This window comes from Rissa tridactyla, chromosome 17 (genome assembly GCF_028500815.1).
Source record: "Rissa tridactyla isolate bRisTri1 chromosome 17, bRisTri1.patW.cur.20221130, whole genome shotgun sequence".
NCBI classification, from domain to species: domain Eukaryota; kingdom Metazoa; phylum Chordata; class Aves; order Charadriiformes; family Laridae; genus Rissa; species Rissa tridactyla.
Window position 1 is genome coordinate 6,925,556 of NC_071482.1, and position 25,845 is coordinate 6,951,400.

A 25,845-nucleotide genomic window follows, 5' to 3' on the forward strand; every position below is an offset into this window, starting at 1 on the left:
TTATTATTAATGACAGAGCTCATAAAACAATGGGATGGCTAATAACAGAGCTTAATTCCTTCTATCAGTGCTTTTTGTCTCCAGAACACTCTGGGGCAAACTCTTGCGTCACTGAGTCACAAAGCTGCTGGTGGCTTCAACTGCATGAACAGATCTGTCTCTGCCCAAGCATTAAATAACTTCTTTAAACATATAAATCCTGCTACCAACCTCCTCTAAGACTCAGAGGATCCTCCCTACAGGATGTCCTCCACCTGTCCCTGGCAGGTGGCTAGAAGCACAGGGTTCTTCTTGCTGTATAACCAAGGGAAGATCAGCTTCCAGTCTGGGGAATTTAATGTTGAGGGTAGAACTCATTTGTTTACAGTAGGCCCCCAAAAGATAGGGATATAAACTGTTCCAGCCACCTAAGTCCTCTCTCTTTACTGGTGGAGAAGGATGGGCACCTCTACAAGGTAATGCATCCTTAGATGCCTGTCTTAGAGGGAGAAGAAATGCCTTCTGAACAGGAAGAATTAGCTCCATTAGACACCTAATATTTGTCTGCCTGCAGTTAAGTGGGATGATTCCAGGCTTACATCGCTCAATCCCTTATCAAGAGGTTGCAAAGGCTCTACCAAAGGACTGAGAAATGCAAGAGATGACATTTCTTTATGCTCCAAGACGACAGCGATGCAGAGAGGGTAACAGCATTGAGTTAACTCCTGCAGTCAGTGCTCTGCAAAGAGATCAGGTGGACTCTGAGTTTCAGCTCAAGTCTAGGAAGGAAAGCCTAAGCAGGAATTTGGGCAAGGGCACATGGGTTCTGCAGAATATGGGAGGTATCAAGAGGCATCTGGTTCTTTCCAAACCCACGCTGCCCATGCAAAGGCAAGGCCTGACCTTCACAAGTAGTCATGACACTTCTGTTGTGTTTGTCCTGGTAGGATGGGACAAGGGACCTAGATCTTGGTGACAGTAAGAGTAATGACAGCTTCTTCAGGTAATATTGCACCACTTTCCCTAACTTCAGCAGCTCCACACTTCTGCTGCATTTTTTATCCATCCAGCAGCCATTCCTCTGCCTTTCACACACAGTATATAAACCCAGCCACAATGTTAATGAGCCATTGCATATAGATGAGCTGGCAACCAGTCTGAGCTGACACAGCCACACATAAAAGCCAAAGAGGGCCTCGGGCTCTCTTCCTTCAATACAGAAGCTGTTGGACCAAAGTACTGTGGAAACTGCATGGTCTAGGGGACACGAAGCCGGGAGCTTTTTCTCCTGCCTCCCTTCTGCGCTCATCTTTACTGCTTAAGACACAAGGTAAGAGGCTCAGTGCCATACTGTTTTCTTGATAGCTGACTGGGAAATCCGTATTTCCAGATAAGATTGTCCCTTCTCATTCCTTGCACAAAATTGTCACTAAAATGACTGCTTCCTACTGCAAGGGAACCAGAGAGTCCTTTTTTGTGGAATAGGACGTTTGGATTCTAGTCTGCTTATTCACTGGCTTACCTTTCCTTGGGCAACCCTCTTAAAAGTTCTCAGCTTCTGCTCCCATGAAACAGGCTACTGAGGCTTAAGAACACATTGTCAAAGAAAATCTCCGCATCTGCCATAGTCACCTTGGATATGGAAGGCAGAAGACATCAGTTCAGGCATTACTCTTCTCTGGGAACGCTGAGTGGTATTTCGGGCTGGAAGGGCCTTAAAGCATGGCTATGCAAAGAATCAAGGGTGGGATAAGCTGGTACAAGTTTGCAGCATATGAGCTGTTGTGCAGTAACTGCCAGTACCGTCTTCATGTCATAGTTATTTACAGGCTAGGCACATACATCCAGACAGTTAACGAGCAGCAGTAACGATTTTCACAGCTATACCTTAAGCTCAAGGTGTTTCAGTTTCACAGCAGTAACGTGCACACAGCACAAGTTCCCCACATTCAGATGCACTGAGATGCTCAGAGGCTGCAGTAATGAGTTTCTCAAAACTACTGTTAAAAAAAAAAAGTAACCATCCTTAAATTATCTTCCTTTTTGGGCATGACAACATGTAGTGCATGGTTCACTTCCTTAATCTCACAGTCAATTACTTTTCTCAACCCATATAAACATCAGCGGGGAAAAAGAAAAATCTGCATATGTGTTAGCAATAAATTTAAAAATCAGGGCATACCACTTAAGGGTTGACTTGACAGAAAATGGTAATTAAAAGTGTTCCAGCTGACAGTGCCCCTTTAATGAATTATTAGTAATGTTCTCTGAGAACATTTGATGAAAGACACCATAAGAGTTCTTACTTAAACAAACCAATTTTCTGCATGATGCAACTTCACTGCACAAGAGGGGGGGAAAAAAAAAATCTCCATTATTGAATCAAATTACAAAAATAACAAAGTAATGGTTTGAATGATCAGGAAGTAACAGGTGCCCCTTCTGTACTGATTGCTGCTGTAAGAACAGCCTTTTTCCATAGGTGCTTATCTAATAACTGCCACTATTTTCTTAAATTCTGTTAAAAAAAGCCCAGTAAGGTGTAGCGTAAAAGAGTTTTGGTCAGCAGCTTCTAACTTGTAAGAAGCATTATACGTATATATACTAGAGCGACTAGCCAGCTCGGTTTTAATGTAGATAGAGCAATGCCCAGGGACTGACCCTTTCGGCTAATACCTAATCACAGCGGAGGCTTCTGAGCAGTGGTACATGCACTGCACAAACCTCCAAACAGGCTGGTGCTGGGCAGTGTCAGCAGCAGCAAACACACCCTCCTTCTATGCACAGTCTTATAAGCGCCTCCGCGTAAGAGCCTCAGCACAGGCCAATACATCTGATTAGACATAACTTGCTGCTGTACATACCGGCACAGCTGGGGCTGCCGGATCCCCACCCCGCTTTGCTGACAGGGGAGCTGAACAAGGGGGCACAAAGCACACGGGTGAGGAGGTGTACGCCCAAGATGGATGAGCAGAGGGCACTGGAGGCTTGGGCTCGGCTCTCAGGTTGAAAAGCAGGTGGCAAGCAGCTGGGGGATGGTACATGAGGACTTGGAAACACAGCCCTGTTTAGTGGGAGCAGCGTGTGGAATGGGGAAGGAGGAGGGCAAAGGGCACTAAGCCCTAATCATGGATTTGTATTTGGGTGCGAAGGAGACGGGGGCTGGGAGGTGGCGAGACAGGTGGTGGACAGAGGTTCTCATGCCTCATTTCCTTTCTCCGAGTTCCTTGCTGGTTTCCAGCTCCATCCAGATCTGTTGTTTGTCCTTGACTGTTTCAGGAGAAATGTAACAAAGAGCAGCTCTGGGAATTCACGTTTCTTGGCAGAAGTTCTGTGGAGCGCACCCCGATAGCTGGTAAGCAGTGATATTCTGGGGTAACTGGGTGGTTCTTGAACGGGAGGTGGTCATGGTGAAAGCATTTTCCAGCCATGGAGTTGAGAGCATCCTGCACCTGAAAGCTACTCTTGCCTTTTAACTGTAATCAGCAACTCGTCTTAACACTTGATAACTAAGGTAAATCCTTAAGTCTCTGGACTACAGAGGGAATGAGGGAGTTTGACACAGGAATGTAGATTTACCTTCCAAGCCAAGTTGCTATGGAAGTGCCAGCTGTCGACTCCCTCGGCAGCACAATCCACCGAAAGGTGTACTGGCACTGTATACCTGAGGCTCTATTTCTTGTCCATGAGAGAGGACTGTAGTTCAGCCTGCATACTGCAGAAAAGGAGCTTTACAGTTAAGATTCAGAGTATTTTGTTAGCCCACCCTGAATATCCTCACAAGTTTCTTCTACGGAACAGGTAACTTGGACCACATTCAGGCTGTGGGTGGCCGATGAGTCTGCACAGTCCATACTGAGTGCTCACAGAGGTAAGATGGTTTTATTCATTTCTGGATTTCACAGCGCAGGGTTTTGACATGTAAACATGCTTTCTCTGCAGTATTCCGTGATAAATGCAAAGTAATTTAAGTTGGCTCATACTTTAATAGACTTTCTCAACTACCTTCTGTGCTCTAGGGAGAAATGTGCACAGGGTAACCACGGAACAGGTATCAAACAGGAAGATATTGTTTGAGGCCCTAGGAATTTCTGCCCAAAGAGAAAAACAAGCAGTTATACAAGAGACACTTGCATCATGGATACAGCTACTGCGATCTGAATGGCCACTCTGTATATGAATGTTTGCTAATAGCAAGAGATAAACAAGGAAATTGATCTCTCTTCCTTTATTCATCTAAAATTTGGAGGTTCTAGCTAATCTTGTCACCCAGGTTGCTCACACAACCTGGTGGTGGGCAGGTGAGATGAGATGCTGTGAAGAACAGCTCTTCCAGTCCTCATACACACTCTAACTTTACTGTCTCTTAAATTAGCTGCCTGGGCTTTGCTAACATTGAGGGGTAAAGTGAGGTGAGAGTAAATCCTTCACAGGCTTTACACCACTTTGCTAGGACTCAGGAAATCTCAAATCACATCCTGAGGTCTGCTACATAATTGAATTCTGCATGAACTAGAGCAACCGATACAAGATTTTTAAAAGCTTGTTAATAACTGAGGTAAGAGCCTCACTTTCGGAAGTAACTTAGTCCCGTGTTCAAATTAGGCACTTAACAGAAGCAGAAACTTAACTCAAAATAGGAGTCTTGGTACCTAGAGCTGCTTGTGTAACTGGAGACACAGTTAAGGTCAAGAGGAGCAATCGGATGGAAGAAATTCACCTTGAGATAGCAGTTTCTGATGAATCTGAGGCACCTCAGCTACTAATATGGGCACTTCGGTAAGATCCCTCAGGTTGGTGGAATGAATCTACACCATAGAAAATAATTCCAGTGAGAGTTCAGCTCCTAAACAAATGGGGAAAATGCAAGATGCCTGTGCAGGTTGAACTGTATTTTCCACTGGAAACGAGACAGTAGGCTATTTGTAAAGGGCATCTAAGTATGCAACATTCTTCTCGCTCTTCTGTCTGGTTTTGTCTGGAATATGAAGACCTCCTGCAGGAAAAGCTTTAGATACTCAACAATAAGAGGCAGAAAGAGCCACCGGGCACTTTGTGATAGTGTAATTTAAATACAAAGGCTCACACAGTGCGGGAGCTCATAATAAATCTAAACTTAAGACTTTCATTTGCAAAAGTATCTGCAAATCAGCTTAATATTTGTCCATCTCAAAAAGCCATAGTATATTCCCCCTCTGTTTCACGCCTTGCTAAGAACATTAAGATATTATGCACGCAGAAGCTTTTCTTCTTCTTCGATAATAAACAAGTTTTTGCCAAGATAGCAGTTGGGCACCTCTCATTTATATTTTGCTGAAATCTGAGCTCCGTTACATTTCTGACTACAGCAAAGTGATGCCATGTTGCCAGCCCACAGCAACACATTCAAGGGGTCTCAAAGCTTTTTGCGATCATTTAACTTATCCACACAACATCCTAAGTTTCACTTCCATTTTATGAGTAGATGGACAAACAGACACAAAGGGGAGGGTATTTGTCCCATAGCGTACACAAAAAAATAATGTGAAAAGCCAGGAACTGCGCTCAGATATTTGGACTCTCCGGGGAATTCTTTACCACTTAACTACGCATCCTAGGTCCTGCAGCCCAAAACCTTCTCGTTGGGGCAGATTAGTTTGTTTATGGGTTGAGACACAATATATCCACTAAGTTTACTCTTTGCTGCAAAACAGCAAGAAATAGACTGTGCTGAATACTGGTCTCTGACCTTGGTAATAAGTTGATTTAATTGGATTTGATTTTTCAAATGTAACATCTCAAGTCAGCCATAAACTCTGGAATTAGCATATCACATCTCGACGCAGGAGAGATTTTAAAGTAGCATAAGGAGATGAAGTCCATGCCCAATGAATTTCAAATTACATTGAGGATGAACTCAGCCATATGCATGTCAAACTAAAATTGTGCAGGATCTGAGTGCATCAGGCAGCAAAGTTATTAATGGCTTACATTTGCTATTAAGAATGCAAAGTAGCTATTTTGCACCCAGTTTGTTCATACGTCTCTTCGCATCAATGACCCATGTGATGGGTCAATAATTCACTCAATGCATGCTGAAAGCCAAGAATGTCTTGCAAGTCAATTACACTTATATAAATAATGAGGAACAGAAAAGTAACCGGAGGATTGGAAGAGAAAAGGCCCTGCTGGTGAAATACTGCATACCCCAGGGATAGCAGACCACGTTCCTCTATTTAGATTTGCAGCTGGCATTCTCCAATACCTTCACAGGGGACCATGCATGTCCCTGAAAGCAGAGATTAGCCTTTAAAGGGGCAACTTTGAGTTTTAGTATTTCAGGGAATAATCAGGTACCCATGTAACTAGCAGCTATTTGCTTCCTGCAGGAGATGGGGGGAGGGGGGGAAGTAGGAAATGAGGCAAATAGCTGCCTACTGACATTTGGTCCTCAAAATTTGCTCCTGAAATTTGTTTAATTTTCATGGCACTCAGTTGTAATAAATCACAGGAACGTTTTAACCGATCTACGAGGCACGAGCAGACTAAATCAGACAGACAGAATTTGCTTCATCAGACCTTCTATGAAAGAGCACCAAATGCCTTTAATACCTCTGACTTCAGCTGGAAATCTCTGAAATCAGGCTTTTTCACAACTAACACCTTGGGACCACAATCTGACTTTAAAAGCCATGGCAGGGGCTGCGGGCTATGCTATCCATCCCGGTAAAAGGCACTGGAACAACGGCTGTTACCCACATTACAACACAGAAGCCAAGAAGCACCGAGAGAAGGAAACTCTTGAGATGAGACTGGGACAAGATGTATCTAGACAGCTTGGTTGAACATCACTGAAATCAGGCTTCAGGAACCAGAGGTAGGGCAAAATCTGTCAATCAAAGTCTGCAGTGCTGCCAGCACTTGCAATTGGAGAGCTATAAGATGAAAAGAAATCTTCCAAGCTGCTGGTGTCTGATGCTCCTATTGTTGAACCTCAACTGATTAAACACGCAGCATCAGCCAGCAAGTGCCAATCTACCTCGCAGCTGCCAGGTGACAGACTTGCAGGCCCAGTGAGCAGAGAAAGGAGCATGGATGATCAACAGGTAGCAGATGTTGCGCTTCAACAGAAGCTCAGCATGTCAGATGGACAGATACATAAAGGACCTCCTCTAGGAGACAACCTATATTATCCAAAACAGCACAAGAAAATGTGCATCTGTTCAGGAATTCAGTGAATCCTTTCCCTTTTTAACAGTTCTATGGGTATTACAGCAATGAGGGTGGTTCTTTATACTTCTGAGGTAAAAAGCAAGTTCAAGAAAATTAAGACCAAAATACCTATGAATGGAGAGCAAGTCTGGAACGACACTCCTTTCAACACAACCGCTGGAAAACTTCTAAATGACAGACAGGACACAGTCACTCAGAGGAACCTGACACATGCTCACGAAGGAAATGGTCTGTTAATATCCCTGTCTGAGAGGAACTATGATCCTCGGTACAGAAATTCAAGAAGCAAGGACAACTCGATTGCCAAACAATGCCAAATCAAAGCAACTAGCAGAGAACCAGCAATCAGAGAGAAAAATAGCAAGAAAACTAATAGTAGCAAAGACCTCTATGAACTATGTATGTGGGATTCACTTACCAGAGTACTAGTTATTAAAGGATGAGAGGTGCTAAGAATTAAGCAGTACAGAACTTATGCTGCAACGTAACATGCCTTTAATCTCTGGCAACTGAGACACGCAAAGATGGAAAACTACTTTACACAGAGTTCAGTGATATAACTATCCAAGGAGAGCGCTACACATGTACGTACACTTCCATCTTGAGAGAAGGCCCTACTCACTTTGTTCTTTATTTATCTTAAGAAAGCAATAAAGTGCGAAAGAACTGCCTTCTATATGGAAAAAATAGCAATAATTTGTATTTATAGCACACCATTGCTCCTGAAAGATCTCAAAATACTTTATAAGCGACGGCTGTGCTCAGGGATCATTTCAGTTACTACTGAAGGCACATGCTACTATAACAGGGCAGTCCAAAAGTTGCTCTGTAATAAAATAACATTCTACATCATGAAAAACCATTATCAACATTAAAATAGCCTCACAGTCACACGTAAAGTAGTGGAATTCTTTTTATTTCCTTTGCAGACAGGGAACACGAGTTAGAAAGCAACGGAAACAGACCACAGAGTCAGGACTAGAGCTCAACAACTGCCTGTTTCCAGACCAATGAATCCAACTTTCTCCTCTTCACATCCTTAACCATTTCAGGCGAAGCTGCATGCTACTGCTGCAGAACGCAGCTACCATCTATCGTAGCATCTGGAATCTCCAATTCTTTTCTCTCTCAATCCCACCATCTGAGAAACACTCAGGGCTGGGGTTCCCGACGGGAACGCGGCAAAGCAGGGATTCAGATCTGGCTTATCAAGACCAAGGTGACAGTCCTAGCTACGCTGCTATGGTTGGCTTGTTGGCAACAAACCAGCAGAGCACAGCATTTTTTTTTTTGCCAGTTTAGAAATCAAAGTCACCTTGATAACCACAGAAGACTGGGATACTGAAATTACAGCCTAGCTGAAAGGTAAGGACCACAACAGGACAGTGCTCTCAACGCTACATGAAAGCATTCCCAAGCTGCTGGCCGGGATAAGCACCCACTGCACTGCTTACCCTGCTGCTACGAGCGGGTGAAAGGCTGCAGCAAAGCAGTGCTAGTGCAGAGTGCAATTCGTACCACGAGTTACAGACATCAAGGAGCTAAGCACAGCCTATAATCTCAAAAAACAGTGGCAGGATTCAAAGGAACTCTGCAGTATAATCGAGGTTAGGCGCCCATTGGCCTTTCCCTCCTCTTCCTCAGGCTCACGCAGAGGGAGCGTTACAGACCTGACAAATAGTACATCAAACCCTGTCTCTACGGCTGGCTGCACATACAGCTACACAGCAGGGCCAGCAAGGCTGTGGTAGTCTGTTCTGAGTGTTCTCTTACTGCATCCCTCCTCTGGAGCTGGAACTGGCAATTCCCTGTGATGCGAACTATTGGAAGGATGCTTTATATCACAGCAACTTTTGCTTTCTGCTTTTTGCAGAGAGCGCAACTTCATGCTTTTCTTGTGTGTTGAGTAAGCAAGAATCTTTTTCCAACCACATTGCAAGCTGTTGCAACAGTGCTAAGTGTTTTCTGTCAGCGATCTTCCCCACACCCAGAGCTGGGTCCTTTTCAGGGTGGTACGAACCCACCATCGGTTTAATTTTACTGACACTTTGGAAAGAAAGAGTGTATGGGAACGGAAGCTTTTATGTGACAAGGTAATGCTGAGATACCTCAAGATTAGATGCCGAAGCAGGGTCAGAGCTGTCAGAGCGTTCACCGGTGGTTTTGCCTTAGGTAATGGCTGTATTCTGGCTGCGTCGCCTGAGTCAGCTGCCTCTCGGCCTTTTTTGCCGCCCCATGCTGGTGACTGAGACTTGACATTGCCAATCTGTAGAAATAAATTGTGAGTTAATGATTCAACCCCTTAAATACTTCAGCAAAGAACAACAAAATGAGAGAACGCGAATTGGCTCACATGACTCTCTCCATTTTCCCTGTGACTTTTATGGTTACTGCGGAGGAGTTCTTCGGCTATAGACAGCTTCTGCTCTCAGTCACACAGGTGAGAACTTACTACAGTCTGCCTTTATGTTTAGAGTGCAATGCCTTTTTCTGGCAACAGAGAGGAAACGTAACTAGGCAAAACCTGCCTTTCTCCTTTAGAAAGTTGCAACAAAAATGGTTTATTGTCAAAACTTCTCGGTAAATCAAAATAGTTCTCTTAAAGTACGATACAAAACTAGCGTAACACTGTTGGGAGTTAAATCCCTATTTTTTTCTCTTGCAACCGCAACAACACATCACATACAAGTCCATGGCAATGAGAATTATTTTGGGGGTGGTTTTTTTGACCAAAGAAAGAATCCCAAAGTATTCCATTTGCTTGAGAAATAATTTCTCCCAGAGAGCCACTTCCTATTGAAAATTTAATATTTTCAGTGGAAACTTAATTGTCTGAAAATAGAAATAGTTCTGTTGGGAAATCCTGCTGTGCAGTAAAGACAGCTTAGCTCCCAGATCTCTGTAGCCAGAGGCAGGATAGCCGGCATGGCTGCCTACCTCGTGACGCACCCTGAAGGTGAAGTGGATCATCTGCTGCCTGGGAATTCTCTGTCGCAGTAGAAGGTGCTATGGGAGGTACAGTCTAGCCCTGGAATTAGTCTGGCACTGCAAAAACATCAAACAATGAAGTTTTCCTTAGTGCCTCTGAAGCGATCAGCGCTGGAAAGTGCTGGTAAATGTTTTTGTCGAGACAGAGCTATTTTACAAGCGCCATGTTTCTAGGAAATGGCGGAAAGGGAGCGACTGCGGGCCAGCGCTGGCCTCTTGGCTCCCTGGCACACAGGGCAGAAGCGCTCCATCCATAAATTAACCAAAACCACAACAGTGTTTGTTTACATGAGACCTGTCATTTGCTCTCCGGTCAGCTGAAGCCTTTGGACTCTTCCCCCCCAGTAAATGCAGTCATGGATTAATTTTATGTGCAGCACTAATTACAATATTATTAATTGCTAACAATAACAGTAATGGCTTTATTGCTGTAAATCCTTTATTTATACACCTGAATCACATATTTCAACCTTTGAGGACCCCAAACACCCCTGAGCTTTCAGAAAACATGATTTGCTTGAGCCTCCACTGCTGCAGTGCCTGTTCTTTCACTTATTCATTTCCCTGCGTTCTCATGAATGAATTATTTCTTCCAGTCAGCTTTGCGAGGGGAAACTGCAGCCTGGCTTTTCAAACCACCTATACCATGGCATAGCGTGAGCAACATTCCCGGGTGCAATTAGCTACTGTTTCTTATCACTGAACCCTTATTGGGAGCATGGTTCCGTGCACTCAAGTAACACAAGGGCAGCTCAGCAGCAGAACGCATCAGGCAGCAAACTCTATAAAACATACACCAAGCATAACGGGAAGGGAGATCCAATTTTTAGGCAGAGGTTTGGGATCCCCTGCTATAGGCTGGCAAGGTATTACAGCAGTCTTCCTCAAGTGACTTAGTCCTTTAAGTAACCAACCTGGAGAGTCCATACATCCCATATATGTCAGAGCATCCATGCTTCCTTCCCTTAAAAAAAAAAATAAATCAGGACTTGGGGAAGCCAGGGAGGGGACAGGACACATCCTTGTTATATCACTGTCAGGGCAGCCGAAACAACCCTGGTTCACCCCATTTAGAAGACAGAAGCATGAACCCTCCCTCCCCTCTAACTACAGAGGAGAGTTAGGCACGTAAGAGGAATTCTTCATTCACATAAAGCTGGCTAGGTCACACCTATGTGTTCACAGTAATCTGAGGTGAAAGCTGTCTCTTCTAAAGTTATTTCATATTCACCGTGGGTATCATAACCTTAGTGCACATCCCACAGGTAGGCAGGTTTGCCTCTCCTGCTGAAAAATGGCCATCATTGCAACGGAAAAGGGCAGCTCTAACATCTTGTAGTCATTCTACTTAGCAAGAGAGAGGGCAAGGACGGGGATAAGATCCTTTGGTGTATCCATTAGAAATTCCAGTTGGACTTTAGGTTGGCCAAATGCAGTCACTTGGACTGAAGATGTGACAGGACTCCTAGACTAGCACGCTGAGCCACACTGAAGGATCATATTTTCCGAATGTAACTGGCATTTCAGTCAACATTTTGGAGGCACAGCCACTGCGCTCAGATCTGCTATCAGGAATAAATACTTAATGACGGCATTGCCAGGCCCGAGAAGAAGCTGCCTGTGTCTTCTTGCCAGTACCAGCACGTCTGGTCTCTTCGCTAACCTGTCCATCAAAAAGATAAAGTGGGAAAAGGATGGTGTAAATCAGGTTCTTTTTAGACATACCCCTAGGGCTAACTGGCTGCTTTAGGCGAGCTTATGTTCTTGCTGTACTTACAATTAATTCAGCAGAGGGCCAGCTCTCTTTGGCAGGCCTCGATTCTGGTATAATTTTGATACAAGCAGCAAGACAGGGAGGCGGGATGCTGCAGTTGTCATCCCATCGCAACAGGCACATTCCTGCTCTCCCCAGGGCGGCTAGGGAAGGGCAGATGAGCTATACTCTCCAAAGGTCTCGGTAGTAAAGCAGCCAGCAGATAATACACCATGAGACTAATTGTTATGGTTTGCTTTTCTAATAAAAAAGGATTTTATAAGGTATTAGGGATTGGATATTTCACATACTTTGTTCAGAGAAAGTTCAACAAAAGGAAAAACATGGAAACGACTGAAAGGAGATCTGAGTTTTGAAAAGACCTGAACAGGACTGAAAAAAAATAATCCTTTAACTCTGTATCCCCCTTTCTTCTTCCTAAGCTTCTTAGAACTTCATCTGAATCCCTAACAAAGATGTATTTCTAACAAAAGCTGCAAGTTCAGTGGGCTGCTTTTGATTTATGCTGTCTCCCCCTAATGATTCGGTTCTGCCAACTTTGCTCTTACATCCATTGCTGCGAGGCAAGAAATACGTGTGAAGCCACAGATATTAGAACTTCAGTGAAATAGCAGGTGGCAGAACTTTGTTCTTGTCAGGCTCCTATCAAACCTTAAACACCTTCCCCTTCCTTCACTCACTGATCTCCTCAAGTGCTGCACGTGGCTGAGATTAAAGCCATTTCCGTGGATTAATGTGCCCCGCACACAGGACTTACCCAAAGAACAATTAAAGCGCCTGGTCATTATCCCCAACATTCAAAATTTTTCAAAACAAAACAATTGGAAGCAAGTAAGAGCAAAGAGGACCACTCGGTTACATTTCTGGCTCAGCAGAGGAACTCCAGCTGGTACGTAGCAATCAGGAACTCTAACAATTGGTGTTACCTACTTGCAGGAATGCAGAGAGAGGAAAAGGTAGAAACGCATCTGTTAAGAACTAAATTTCTGGGCATTTATTAAATATTCCGGGTAGAGGGACTGATAGGTCAGTTAGGAAAGATCAGGAATCTGGGAATGGAAATCCGAAAGTTTCTGCTTACTCTGGCGATCACTGTGAAATATGAGACTGGCACAGGGAAGTGGAAACTCCTTGTTTTCATAGCTCACCTTGACATGTCATCTTTATTCATTCAGTAGTTTTACTGGTAAATGCCCCGTTGTTTAAGATTACAAGCAGTGCAGTGCACCTTCTAGAAACATATTCTGCCTGGGGACAGCAGCAACTTTGCTAACTCCTGCAGCAGGGAATTTCACATGCAAGGCAGACAGCAACGCCGTGTTTATTCGGGCCCAACAGGAAACATATCCCGGTAAATATTAGCTAAGACATAGTTGGGTTACCTTGGCTGATTTAAACTGAAAGGACTTTAAGTGCCATACTATATAACTCGCTTTACATAATCTCCTCTGGACAGACTGTGATATACTCGCAGCATGCTCATACAGGAGGGAATTTTTCTCCTGGAGAAGCAAATCAACACACTTCAGTTGTGCGTGGGAGCAAGAAAGATTTGTTGAAGGGAGAATTCCTTTGTCATCCTGCCTGAAGAAGGGTGTAATTCTTCTGCCTCTTTGATCTGCTTGGGGGTAGCTTAAGCAGGGCTCGTAAAACAGCCTCTGAAGAGGGCAGGGAAGATTTAAAGAGGCAGGAAAGGAGTGGTAAAGTTGGGGATCTATTTTCAAGGTTCCAGTCTGATGGCCACGCCGATTAGCTTGCTCTCATCTCTTCTGCCATTATTGCCTGTTGAATTGTGCGCCCAGACCCTTGGTCAAATTTCCAAAGATTTCAGATGAAGGCTGACTCAGACCTAGCAAAATTGTGGTAACAATTTATCACAACCCCTGGCGTGAGAAGATGGGTAGATTAGAAACCAGAATTTTCCTTCAGATTTCTCCCCTTCGTGGCTATTTACTACGCTAAGGAGCAAGCCTGCTGTAGCTCACCTCTGCCAAAGGCACACGTGTGCAGCTTATGATGGACAGGCTGTGGCATCCCAGCATCTCACCCGCTGTCTATTCTGGTAATGACAGTCAATATCCACGTTATTATTGCAGAAAAGGACAAAATGAATGCCAGTGACAGCTGAAGCTGCGCTTCTTTACCCAATAAATAGGGGTGTTAGAAGTTAAATACTGGAAAACTTCTCTGAATAGTGTGTTGCACAGGAATATTTTGGTTTTGTTCAAACTATGCATTAACATGCATATAGTAAAAGTGCATCAGGAAAATAAAACTTGAGGTTTGTTTAGAAAGTGACCTCATTCCCCCTTTCCTCGGATACACGCTTAAAGTTTAACCTTTGTCAGCTGCGCTCGTAACCAATAAATTCAACAGCAAAAGTTTTAAACAGTGAAAAGCTACATTACAACAAAAGTGACCTTTGGTTTTTTTTCATCCTGATTTTAATGAGCAGAGGAGAAAGGTGAGTTCAGCCTAAGTGCAGACAGAAGGAAACTGTATGAGACAGGAACTGATTCGTTCTCAGGGCTGTTGATACAAACAAGGACATCAAATCATAGAATTTACTTCTGGCTTTACAGAATGTAATTATTTTGTACTTAGACTCCATCATTGATAAAAAAATATTTTCCCTTTGCTACTGATTATCACATCCAAAGATTTTTCTCTGCGCCCCATAACTACATCTAATGGAAGGATTTCTGGTTTAGCCAACTAAAGCGTTAGGCAGCTTCTCTCAGTCTAGATGCCTACAGAGTAAATGAAAGAAAGACTTTGCCAAAGAGCCATTTGTTCCTTCATAAAACCAATGTGGTGCTAAGACAAGTGGACGCTCAGCAGGTGCATATATTTCTTTTACTTGTCTATTAGGGGTCAGCTGTACGATTGGCAACAGCAATTATCTACTCTTTAAATGACTGCAGTTAAATGGGGCAAATTGAACACTAATCAACTCACATCAGTATATCTAATCCACGACACACCTGTGGATTATCCAGATTTTGGATATCTGAAATTAGGGCTTAAGGGAGATAAAACACTCTTGCCACAGATATTTAAGCACATTACTACACCCTGAAATCAAGTGAAGTTTGGGCAGCCTGTTTGACAACAATTTGAGTCCAAGCATTTTGCTCCCAGCCAAAAAGGAAGCCTGGGAGGGACAGTGATATGATGCAGGGTCTTAGGCAAGTGTTGTAGCATCTTTAGCTTGTGTCTAAAAAAAATTAAAATAATTCCTAAGGGTTGTTTTAGTGTCACTCTCCATCGGGAAGGGTAACGCAGCCGTAAAGTAACAATAGCAAAACAGTTACAAAGCCCTGGCATCTCCTGATCCAAGAGGCACTCTTTAAGTCCAGGTCCTTCTGAAGAAACATCATCCACAGCCCCTGCAGGTCCCCAAAACATTCAGGTCTCTGTGCGGCTGGGGACACTGTGTCCTTAGAGACACAGTAAAGTCCAAACAGCATTCCTGTGAGTCACCAGTGAGAATATTTTCCCCTAGAGTTCTTAATTTAGTTCAGTTGTTCTTAAGCTGAAGCATTTTGCCCCCAAGAAATATGATTATAGTACACAGTCAAATTTAGCTACATGAGAAGAATTTTGTTTAACAAAGGCAAAATAAATAGGCACACAAGGGTACGCTTTCAGGGTGGGTTAAGCCCTGTGCACTAATCAAACACATCCTCTCTGGCAAGGAAACACATTTTATGCTTGAAGGGTGATGAACTCTGAAATCAATTATTTCTTCTAAGAACATTCTGAAGTTTTGGGTCAAAATCAGACCCTAGATCTGTCTCTGAACATAGCAGGCAATCTCTGACTCTACAGTGGATCAACCTCTCCCCCAGCCTGCACGTCTGAGTAACTCCAAGACTGGGAATTTTCCAAATGTAGGTTGATCCAAATTCCAGTCTGAACACATCTGTAGAATTTTCTGCATCAATGACTCTTGCTCCCTGGGTCTCCCATTAACACGGCCAACAATAAAGCACAAAATTAACAGGGATGCAGAGGTACTTTCCTTTAAGAGTGGATTTCAGATCCCGATTCTTTTGTCTTAGCATTACCTTTGTGGTGAGTAAACATCCAGTTGTCCTGCTGCTGAAATTTCGTCTTTTATTCTCACCTAAAAGTCCTCTTTGAGATGTTTGTGCAATTCCAGAGTTTGAAATTCACACTCTCAAACCCAGTCTATAACTATGCTAGAAATAACTTCATATCTGGCTTAATTATGCCTTCTGCATCTGCTCTCATTTCTTCCTAAATTCGCTATCCACATCACATCCAGAGTCCCCTAATGCCAATGCACACACACAGATTGGCACGGAAAGGCCCCACTTCAACTTCTAAAAGGCAGAAAGGCCTCCTCAAACCCCAGCGATTCCCCACCAGTTTTCCCAATGTACGTCCATAACGAAGTTACCTGCTTCTCTATGCCTCCACGTATTCGGCTAAGCAGAGGACAATGTTAACAGTTGACTGACTCGAAGTTTACTGGGCAAGCCACAATGATTATTTTTTGCTGGAATGCTCCCTAGGCAAGAAACTGTTAGTTTCCTCATATGCTTACTGGAACTTTTCCCCATCAGCTGAGGGAAAATATGCAAATTATATAACTTTAAACAAATGTCTTGAGACTTCGTCAGAATTTCCTTCTCGCCTGCAGGTATAAGCAAAACCTGCATTACCCATAACATTTATTATTTCTTATTCTCCAGAACACTATCAGCAGAGGGAATGTTCAACTACCTCCGGAAACGCTTTACCAGCCACATCAGAGAACGCAACCGACGAAGAGCAAGGCTTGTCTCTAAAGATGGAAGGTGTAACATAGAGTTTGGCAATGTAGAACAGTCAAGGTTTGTCTTTTTGATTGATATATGGACAACTATCCTGGATCTCAGATGGAGATACAAAATGACTATCTTCATTTCAGCATTCTTAGGTAGCTGGTTTCTATTTGGTCTCCTCTGGTACGTTGTGGCATACATACACAAAGATCTTCCAGAATTCAATCCTTCCATAAATCACACCCCCTGTGTTGAGAATATCAACGGCCTGACTTCAGCTTTCCTGTTCTCCTTGGAGACCCAGGTAACCATCGGTTATGGCTTCAGATGTGTCACAGAACAATGTGCCACTGCCATTTTCCTGCTCATCTTCCAGTCTATCCTGGGGGTAATCATCAATTCTTTCATGTGTGGTGCCATCTTGGCCAAGATATCAAGGTCCAAGAACCGAGCTAAGACCATCACCTTCAGCAAGAATGCTGTCATCAGCAAGCGTGGTGGGAAGCTCTGCCTCCTTATTCGGGTGGCAAACCTCAGGAAAAGTCTGCTGATTGGGAGCCACATCTACGGGAAGCTTCTGAAGACCACCATCACCCCGGAAGGAGAAACAATCATTTTGGACCAAGTCAACATAGAATTTGTAGTTGATGCTGGCAACGAGAATCTCTTCTTCATTTCCCCATTAACTATTTATCACATCATAGATAAGAACAGCCCATTCTTCCACATGGCAGCAGAAACCATTCTGCAGCAAGATTTTGAACTGGTGGTGTTTTTAGATGGCACTGTTGAAGCCACTAGCGCTACCTGTCAAGTGAGGACATCCTACATCCCCGAAGAGGTGCTCTGGGGTTATCGCTTTGCTCCCATTGTGTCTAAGACCAAAGAAGGGAAATACAGAGTAGACTTCCAGAACTTCAGCAAGACAGTGGCTGTGGAGACTCCCCACTGTGCCTTCTGCCTCTACAATGAGAAAGAAGCTAAAGCCAAAGAGAAGAAAGGTTACGACAATCCTGGTTTTGTCTTGTCAGAAGTTAGTGAAACCAGTGACACAAAAATGTAGTTCCAGATGTTCATGGGACTGTATCTTTTTTTCATAATGAATTCAATCTTGAGAGGATTAATAACTTAGTACAATAAAAAAGAAACACAGGTTTCTTTTCACTCTAAAACAGCATTTATCTTCTCAAAAGCCTCAAATCAAAGAGGAACAGAATACCAGTGATCTCCAGAACACTATTTCACTACACTATTTCATAGAATTTATATTTTTTATACCTATGGGACATTTAATGAAGCTGCTATGTTGGATTGTCCAATGCACTTAAGTTCCCAGAGGTATGCAAGTCTGTTAAAAAGTCTGAAAAGACAGAGAGAAACGTCAGGTCATGTTAAAGATACACAGCTGTTGGGAAGAGAACACGAAAAGAGGAGACAAGGCAAAGCTAAAGAAACCCAAGGGACTTAGGAGCCAAAAATCTATAAATAAATACATAAATAAATAAATGTATGTTTCTGGTTGCCAAAGTCCTCTATGAAAGCAGACACTCTGGCTCCAGAACACTTAAGCACTTTTGAACATTTTGAAACAATTCCTTCTTTCTTTGAGGCTGGTACATCTACAGAAGTGGAGCATTAAGGGATGGTACATGCTCAGGAAACTGGAAAAGGCAAAGCTTGGGCCATCCTGCTGCACCTAGGACTCTACAATACAACTTCTTGCCGGTGAAGACCTTTGATTCCTTTCAGGGAAAAATAGCCAAATGGAAACGAAAAGTGAAAAAACACGGAGAAGCAAAGAAGAATTTTGCAGCTTATTCCTAACTGTCTCACCCTTCAAATACTCTTCTCTCCACTTCTCCAGGAGCTGGCTAACTGTGAAATTAGGAAACATCTGAAGACAACTGTCCAGAAAGAAGGTGAGCCACAGTGGGGAGATGAAGAACACATTTGTTGCTACCTGTCAGAAGAGCAATCCACTGGGAGAAGAGAGGAAATTCCCAGCTCTAGATGTATCCTTCAAAAAAAATCCACAATGCAAACACAGATTATCTTTTGCTCTGAAGCATGAAGGTCTTGTTAAAACAAAAACATGGCACAGGAGCCTCCCACCAACAGTGGGCTTCAGATTTACTTCCAAACCATTCCGCTCACCACAGCAAAATGTGGTTCCCTCCAGGAAGCAAGTTCTGCTCAGTGGTAGCTAAGTAGTGGCAAACATTTTCCAGGTATGATTTTTGACATTGAAGTTTCAAATGCAACAAGAAGCTTCAATAACTTTTTGGTGAATTTCCATTTCCTCACAGCCTTTTTTATTCCCCCGACTAGTTCTTTTGCTGAGAGTTCAAGTGGCAGACCAAAGAGAGAGGTTTTTTGGGAACTCTTCCCAGTGATGTAATTCAGCTCATCTATTTTCAACACCACTGCGGTAAAATGGAAGCATCTTTTTAAAAGCTGCTAGACAGAGCCGTTTTAAAAAAAAAAAAAAGGGGAGAGCTAAGCAGGTCAAATGATGACAAGACAAAGGTATTTTGCAAATGAACATGATGTGAGTATGGAAATCAACTCTAGGAACCAAGAGTGTTTGGGTCTCAGTCCCAGTGTGGTATCAACTCCTTCGTTGGTTCAGAACAAATCACTTTAGTATGTATCTCAGATTTGCCATCTGTAACACAGGACATAAAGTACTTACACTGTACAAAGAGCAATGTTATGAACAATTATGTCACTAAAGCACTTTAAAAGCCAACTCTCAACTGTCTGTGTTTCCTCTCTTCAATGCACCACTGTTACACCCTTCTTCACTTCAACCAGAAAGGTCGGCACCCGAAGTTCTGTTCTCATCACACACCAGAATTACTAAAAATGGCCACACCATAGCTAGAACTATGGAATGCGAGAACCACCACCTGAAACCTTGTAATTCACAGATATTGTCCGATATTTTAAGTGTACTCTTTTTGCAACCTTGCAAAATAACATTGTCAACCATAAAAATGTTTTTACAGTCCAAATCACTACAGCCTCTGAGCCCCTCCAACCATTCGTCCATCTCAGATTGCCTGCTTGGAAGGACAGCTGTTTTATCCTCCGCTCTGAATGGCACACCAAAGCCACCCAAACAGCCAGTGATTAGTGGCCATCCACAGAAATCTAGGAGAGAGAAGGGAAGTGAAATGAAGTCTCAAGAGTGCCACAGGCTTGTCTGAACCAAAAGGCTACTGTGCTGCTCTGCCCTTCCATAGCTGCTGCTGCATTTCCTTTATAGGCTTCCCGTACAGTTGCCCTGTGTGTCACTTCCCCGGAAAGCAGCACTGTCAGTATTCATGGCTTACAAGTTACACCTCTTACCCCTGGGAGAAGAGATGCGCCAAGATGCCCTAATAGAAGTAGAAAGATAGTCCTCACTGTACAAAAAAAAGCAAGTCAATAGGAAATCCATTTAAAAGGTGAAACCCAGCTATGCAGTGAGGAGACAGGAAAGATTCCTATTTTCTTTGAGTAAAGCTGGTTTGGGATGTCAGTGCTGGGGCGGGGGTGGGAGGCAAATAATACTACCCCAGTGCCCGTCCATCCTCCAAAGTTTAAGGATCCCTAAACAATGCACTTTCAGAGGCACTGCCCTTGGAAAGGCATTGCAAAACCCTAAGCCTGTAAGCTCCTGACCCAGCTTTTCTAAGCTCTTACCCTGTGTCTCTAGAGCACAAGCCTGAGGAGGTGTTATTCCGTGTCTAGAAGTATCGAGCACTACCACAACTCAAAGAGAAGATACTTGATCTCACTGCAGGGATGCTGACCTGTTGTTCAGTCCATTCTAACAGTTACACCTGCCTCAAAAGCTCGCTACGCTGCCCACAGTAAGGGGAGGGCGACTGTATTCTTGTGCGTTTTTTGGTGTTACAGAGCGGGGACTGGCTAGTGCATGAACAGAGAAAATATGAGGGGGACATGTCCACATTGACAGGGCCATGGCTGAGCTATCAAGCTTAGAGGGCAACCATACTGGGACCTAAATGGGAATCTAGGAATAAAACTCTCCTCCCACGAGCCTGCTGCTGATTGTCACTTCAGGAAACGCCTGCCAGTCCCCGGCTGCCAGCAGTGCACCGGGCAGGAGATAGAGCTGCAGTCAGAGCCCAGCAGCAGGAGAACAATGAGTGGAATTTCCTCTTTCTGTCCGGAGAGGGCTGTTTGTCACCAGAGAGATAAAGGCCCAGGGCAGGGGAAAAAGGGTTATCGGGAGACAGGCCGCACGCAGTGCCACTCAGGACAGACTCCATAGGAAATCTATTTTAGGGGCTGTCACCCCTACTGCCATTAAAAGAAAGTTCAGTTAAGAGGATGAAAATAAATTTAATCTTGCTGAGCAGAAGTGGCTGGAGGGAACCACAGACCCGATACTGGAAAACAAAGACTGGTTTCTTTACCCGTGACATGGTTTCATTTTTACATCTCCACAGCACTCTTCTCAAGCCTTAGGGTTCTCTTCTCCCTCTCTGTCCACCCAGTCTGCAGGCTGCCCATGCTGTCGCAGCAACAATTAGTCCTTTCCACAAAGCAGAACGTGCTATGGAGGCCAACAGCCTCATCAGTACAAAGCAAAGGACCGAAGAGAAAGTCCTGTCTCTTCAGGAGAAGAAATCAGAGCGTGTACTTATTGCTGGGTTAATGCCTAAAGGATTTAGCTGTGGAAGTGTTAGCCAAGCAGCTAGGCTTGGGAATAATGTGTCTGCACTAAACTTAATTTATCTTCTCATTTCACAAACAACATGTTTCTTCTACTGTATTTATTTTAAACATTCATTCAAGCTGTGCATAATATTTCAATCGTTTTGAAAGAGATTTACCCTCCTGCTGGCAAATGAATAAGGCATCCTGCTGACTGCTGGAGAAAGGGCCATGAATTAAAATAACTGCTTTTAGTAAACTGACACGTGCTAGTTAGCTGTCTCTACACACTCTTTGGTAGTGACTGGTGAAAAGAGACCCCTAAATAATAATAATAAAAAACCCAAACCCTGGCAAACCGCATAGATACTCGTACTGACTTGCATTGTTGGAACGTGGCAGACCACTGCTAACCAGCTTGCAGCAACTGCCTGGGTAACGTCTGCATGTGCACGCTTCCTTGTAAACTCGACTACTCACCCATAAACAAATCAGCAACGCGCAAAGCCCCGACACAAGCGAGAGCAGCTGAGGTGTCATATCCTCTTTCCTCTCCCCAGGCAGCAAGCTGATGTGGTTAGACTCATGCGAATTCAGCTGGGAAGAGCCTTTATTTCCCCTTCCCTTTCATTTTGCCCCCTTCGATTCACCCCCGCCTTGAACTGTCATGGTGCTGGCCCGGTTCCTGTTCCCCACACAAGCAGGGAGAAACCACAGCACAAGACAAGGGATGCGAGCAGAGCCCTTGCCGTGGCAGGGACAGGGGAAGCTGAGCAAGTTCCTAAACCCTTTGGTAAATCTGTGCCCACAGCTTCTTGCTGCAGCCCGGGGAACCTCTGTGACAACACCGTCACTGGCCCTAAATCACATCAATCCCTGTGACAATGTCACTGGAACAAGAGTGAGGAAGGCTAAAGCCCTCTCTCCCCAGCTGCCAGAATACACAATATGTTTCCTGAGGCCAAGCTGACATTCCTGTGGTGGAAGCATCTGCCTGGGGAAGCTTATGACGAACAAACTCACTGCTGCACAAGACAGACACAAATTCCCCCTGCTCCAGGGAGCTGAACAAGCCGGGGAGGCTGGAAATGAGACAGTTTCACTTCGCATCTCAATTTGCACACCGCTAGCCAAATTTAAGAGCAGAAAGTGCTCAAGACCTTGCTCTCCTGGGTGACCACATCCCAAGCAAGCCCTGCAGAGGCAAAGTCACCGCGTTGCTCTGTTGACAACCCACCGCAGAGGCAGGTGGGACGCTGGAGACCACGCAGGGGTGCTGTCAGAGGCATGCGAGCGATGCCCTAAGTGTCTTCTGTCTTGCTGCCGCTGGATGGCACCCCTTACCTCCAGATCAGCCCCACAGCCCCCTCCCGTCTCCCGGCCGGCGGCAGCCCTGGACTTCGCATTGGCCCCGCAGCAAGCTTGACCGTGCGAGCTATGGCAACCTTGAAAGCCCAAAAGCAAGAATTTATTAGGACTGTTCCTTATTTTATTACACAAAGTTTAATGCATTTAGGGACTTATTTTTGGCATGAGCTCTGCTAGCTGGATATATTTAGCCACTTCACAGAAGTGTTGGGAGACTTAATTCACTGCAATGGATTCAGAGGTGATGTGTAAGTGGAGGGTTGGGGGCTGTAAACATCACATCTGCAGTGGCATCCAAAGCGCCCTTAACAGAGTCTGCAGTAGGTGGGGTGGGTTAGTAACAGCGAGGCTGGGTCTGGGGAGACCTGTATTCCATACGCAGCTCTGTTCTGTAACTTCAAGCAAGTCACCGCTGCCTGCTTACAGCCTCAGTTTCCCCAGCTGTTAAAAAAAAAAAAGCAATGGCACAGGCCACCTTGGGAAAGCTTTGAGTTCTAGCTCCATGTTAGTTTTGCAACCGTGCCCAGAAGCGTCTGTTCAGCTGCAGCCCCCCTCTGCTTTGGAAGTGCGCCTGGTACATTACGGAGCCTACAGAAACTCACGCAAAGGATTCACTGCCACTGTAGCAGTGTTTGGAAAACCATTATATCACTTCGCAGCATCTAGAAGTCCAAATTACCTCCTTTTGTGCTCCTGTGCCAGGAGCTTTGCAAACACCACCAAAGGATCCTGACCCTGTTAATCCCTACGGGGCTACTCCTCCAAAACACTAAGAGGGCAGATGCCCAGCCCAGAGCCTTGCAAGGTTTCCCCACATTCCCAACCCCAGGCAGACTCAGCCCTGCAGGTCTTCGGGGGGGGACAGAAAACCTAAGGATGGCGTTCAGGTTATTACAGGTACCCTCTGCCAACACTCACAGCACAACCCCCTCCCACAGCCACACAGAAACACTTGGAAAACAGACCTTGTGCTCCCTGAGGGCCGGAGATGCTGTTCAACCCCACGCGTGACGTGCCAGCAGCGGCCAGCACAGGCCTGTAGCAGAGGAGACTCCTTTGGCTTCCGCACAGGGCATCGCAGCAGCAGGGAAGGTAAAGCAGCTCCAGCATCAGACTTTACAGCTCCAGGAGACAGAAAGTTAAGGAAAAGCCAAAGCAAATACCAAGTTTGCAGCAGTTCCTGGAAAGGAAGAAGCAAGCTCTTGTGTTGAAATAGCCACATATCAAACTGCCAGAGTCCCTGGGTCGTTCCTCCTCCTTTACCAACTACAACTTAAAAAAAAAGAACTACAGATCTTCATCCTTTTCTGCTTGTTCCTAGGTAAGGAGCAGCTAGATCCTCTCCTCCAAGAAAACCTCCCCAGACAAAAAAACCTTCCTGCTCGTTTGCTGCAGCTATTTGTGCTGATTGAAGCAGCAGCTCAGGTGCAAACACTTGGGTGTGCCGTTACTGACACACCTGCTTGTGTGGTGCCTCGTTAGGGGCAGCTCCTTCCCCTGCACAGGTGCAGAACTGATGGGGGATATTGCTGTGGTGGCCTCAAAGCTGCTTTTTTTCCCCTGTATTTCTTTTTAATGTGTTTACTATTGGGGTCTGCTTGCTACTCTTAGAGCCTGAAGAGCTGAATTTTGCCAAGGATCTCTAATTCTCTTCTGATATGATAAAAAAATCTGAGCTTTATGTGCTCTGTAGATGAAAAAATTGTACACAAACTAAATTACATGTTATGTGTCATTCTTTGTATGACCTTAGCTGAGGGTCTCTTAATTCTTTTCTAATACGATAGAAAAGTCTGAGCTTTATTTGCAACGAGTTCTGCTTTTACAGATGAAAATCATAACGTATACGTTATGCTAGGTATTGTGCAGAAGTATACAAATAGGGTCTTTGAAGTGAATTTATGAACCCCAGCCCCCGATGTGCCTCTAGACTACAGCTCTAATTAACACCAAACGCAGCAACACTCGGTTTGATGTGGGAGAACCTACTTTGTTAGGAAGCAGGCTGAAGTCTAAGAAACTAATTTCACAGCGGTCATTAAAAATACTGTAGGAGCACAGCAAAGCAGCCTGTAAAAAATCTATTATTGTAATAGTATAATAAAGTGAAGCTGGCTCCTTCAACCCAGAATTTACAGACCGATGGCTCTTTTCTGCTGACAGTAGGGGTGGGAAACAGCAGCTGGGTTCACCAGTGCTTTTATGACAAAGCTTCAGGCTTAGCCATTTACTGTCCGTGTGAGCAGTAAGAACGCACGTGAAATATTACCGGATAAATCCAGCTTCACACCAAATATTGGCACCAACAGAAGTTATGGCAAATTTCCCGTGTAGTTAACGTCTCATTAGGAGTGGAATACGCTTGTTGGGCGGTAGTATGAGAAATACTTCCTTCTCTTTTCTAACGGGAAGGTCTTAGCATGGGGAAATCCCTCTCCCTTGTGAGAGTATTAGATGCACGTTAGAAATCTGCAGTTGTTTGGAAATTCATCCCCGGGGTTGAAAGACAATTCTTTGGTATATAAAAGCAGTGAGCCATTCGTGTGTGCAGAGGGTGGATTCTGGCGTATGAGGATTTCAGATAGGAGTAATCTCAGATGCTTGACACAAGAAGGATTTGGCATCTCCTAACAGTGCATCTAAGCTGGGAGCTCCATCCTCTCGACTCTAAGCAGTGATTCAGTGGGGATAAAAAGCTTTCTTCAAAATATAGTTGAAATCAGGTTCTAAATGTGATGTCTGTAATTAAGCAGTAGGAATACCTTCCCGTTCTCCCTTTCTCTGATACGCGGACGCTGAGGCGGGTACATCTCAAATAGAAACAAGCTGTCCCAGAGAGCCCAGCTAAAGGAGCTGGAGCTCAGAGACTGTAAAGCCATCACCAATTCTACTTAATATACGATCTATTTATAGAAGGTGAAATGTAAAGCTAATTCTAGTTTGGCATATTTAAGCTGGGTCCCATTGTGTTTGAACTTGGGTAGTAGAACAGAAGTACTGGGTGAATACTAGATCACTAGAAATTAACAGCTAATTTACCACTGATTTCAACGGGAGCTGGGT

General features: G+C 44.3%; 2 protein-coding genes across 5 annotated transcripts in view; one reads left to right on the forward strand and one right to left on the reverse strand.

Annotated features, from left to right (window-relative positions):
* The window catches only part of KCNJ5 (potassium inwardly rectifying channel subfamily J member 5), a 64,235-nt gene that overhangs the window by 36,522 nt on the left and 1,868 nt on the right, over positions 1 to 25,845 (reverse strand). The window contains exons 1-2 of one of the 2 annotated variants that reach the window (XM_054223154.1): positions 23,748 to 23,803; positions 9,300 to 9,457 (exon numbers count right to left, since the gene is read on the reverse strand). The gene's annotated coding sequence lies outside the window, so the exon portion shown is untranslated. Of the gene's footprint in view, positions 1 to 9,299; positions 9,458 to 23,747; positions 23,804 to 25,845 lie in introns of those variants that run through there. The other variant, XM_054223153.1, reaches the window with a different exon arrangement.
* On the forward strand, positions 1,131 to 21,509 carry KCNJ1 (potassium inwardly rectifying channel subfamily J member 1). 3 transcript variants are annotated; one of them, XM_054223155.1, is made up of 4 exons: positions 1,131 to 1,309; positions 3,259 to 3,334; positions 3,781 to 3,850; positions 16,675 to 21,509. In XM_054223155.1, exon 4 carries the CDS (start codon positions 16,694 to 16,696, stop codon positions 17,807 to 17,809), a length of 1,116 nt encoding a protein of 371 aa, XP_054079130.1. In that variant the 5' UTR covers positions 1,131 to 1,309; positions 3,259 to 3,334; positions 3,781 to 3,850; positions 16,675 to 16,693; the 3' UTR covers positions 17,810 to 21,509. The 3 variants fall into 3 exon arrangements, with proteins under 3 accessions (XP_054079130.1, XP_054079131.1, XP_054079132.1); XM_054223156.1 differs by lacking the exon at positions 1,131 to 1,309 and adding an exon at positions 2,399 to 2,920; XM_054223157.1 differs by lacking the exons at positions 1,131 to 1,309; positions 3,259 to 3,334; positions 3,781 to 3,850 and adding an exon at positions 9,389 to 9,631.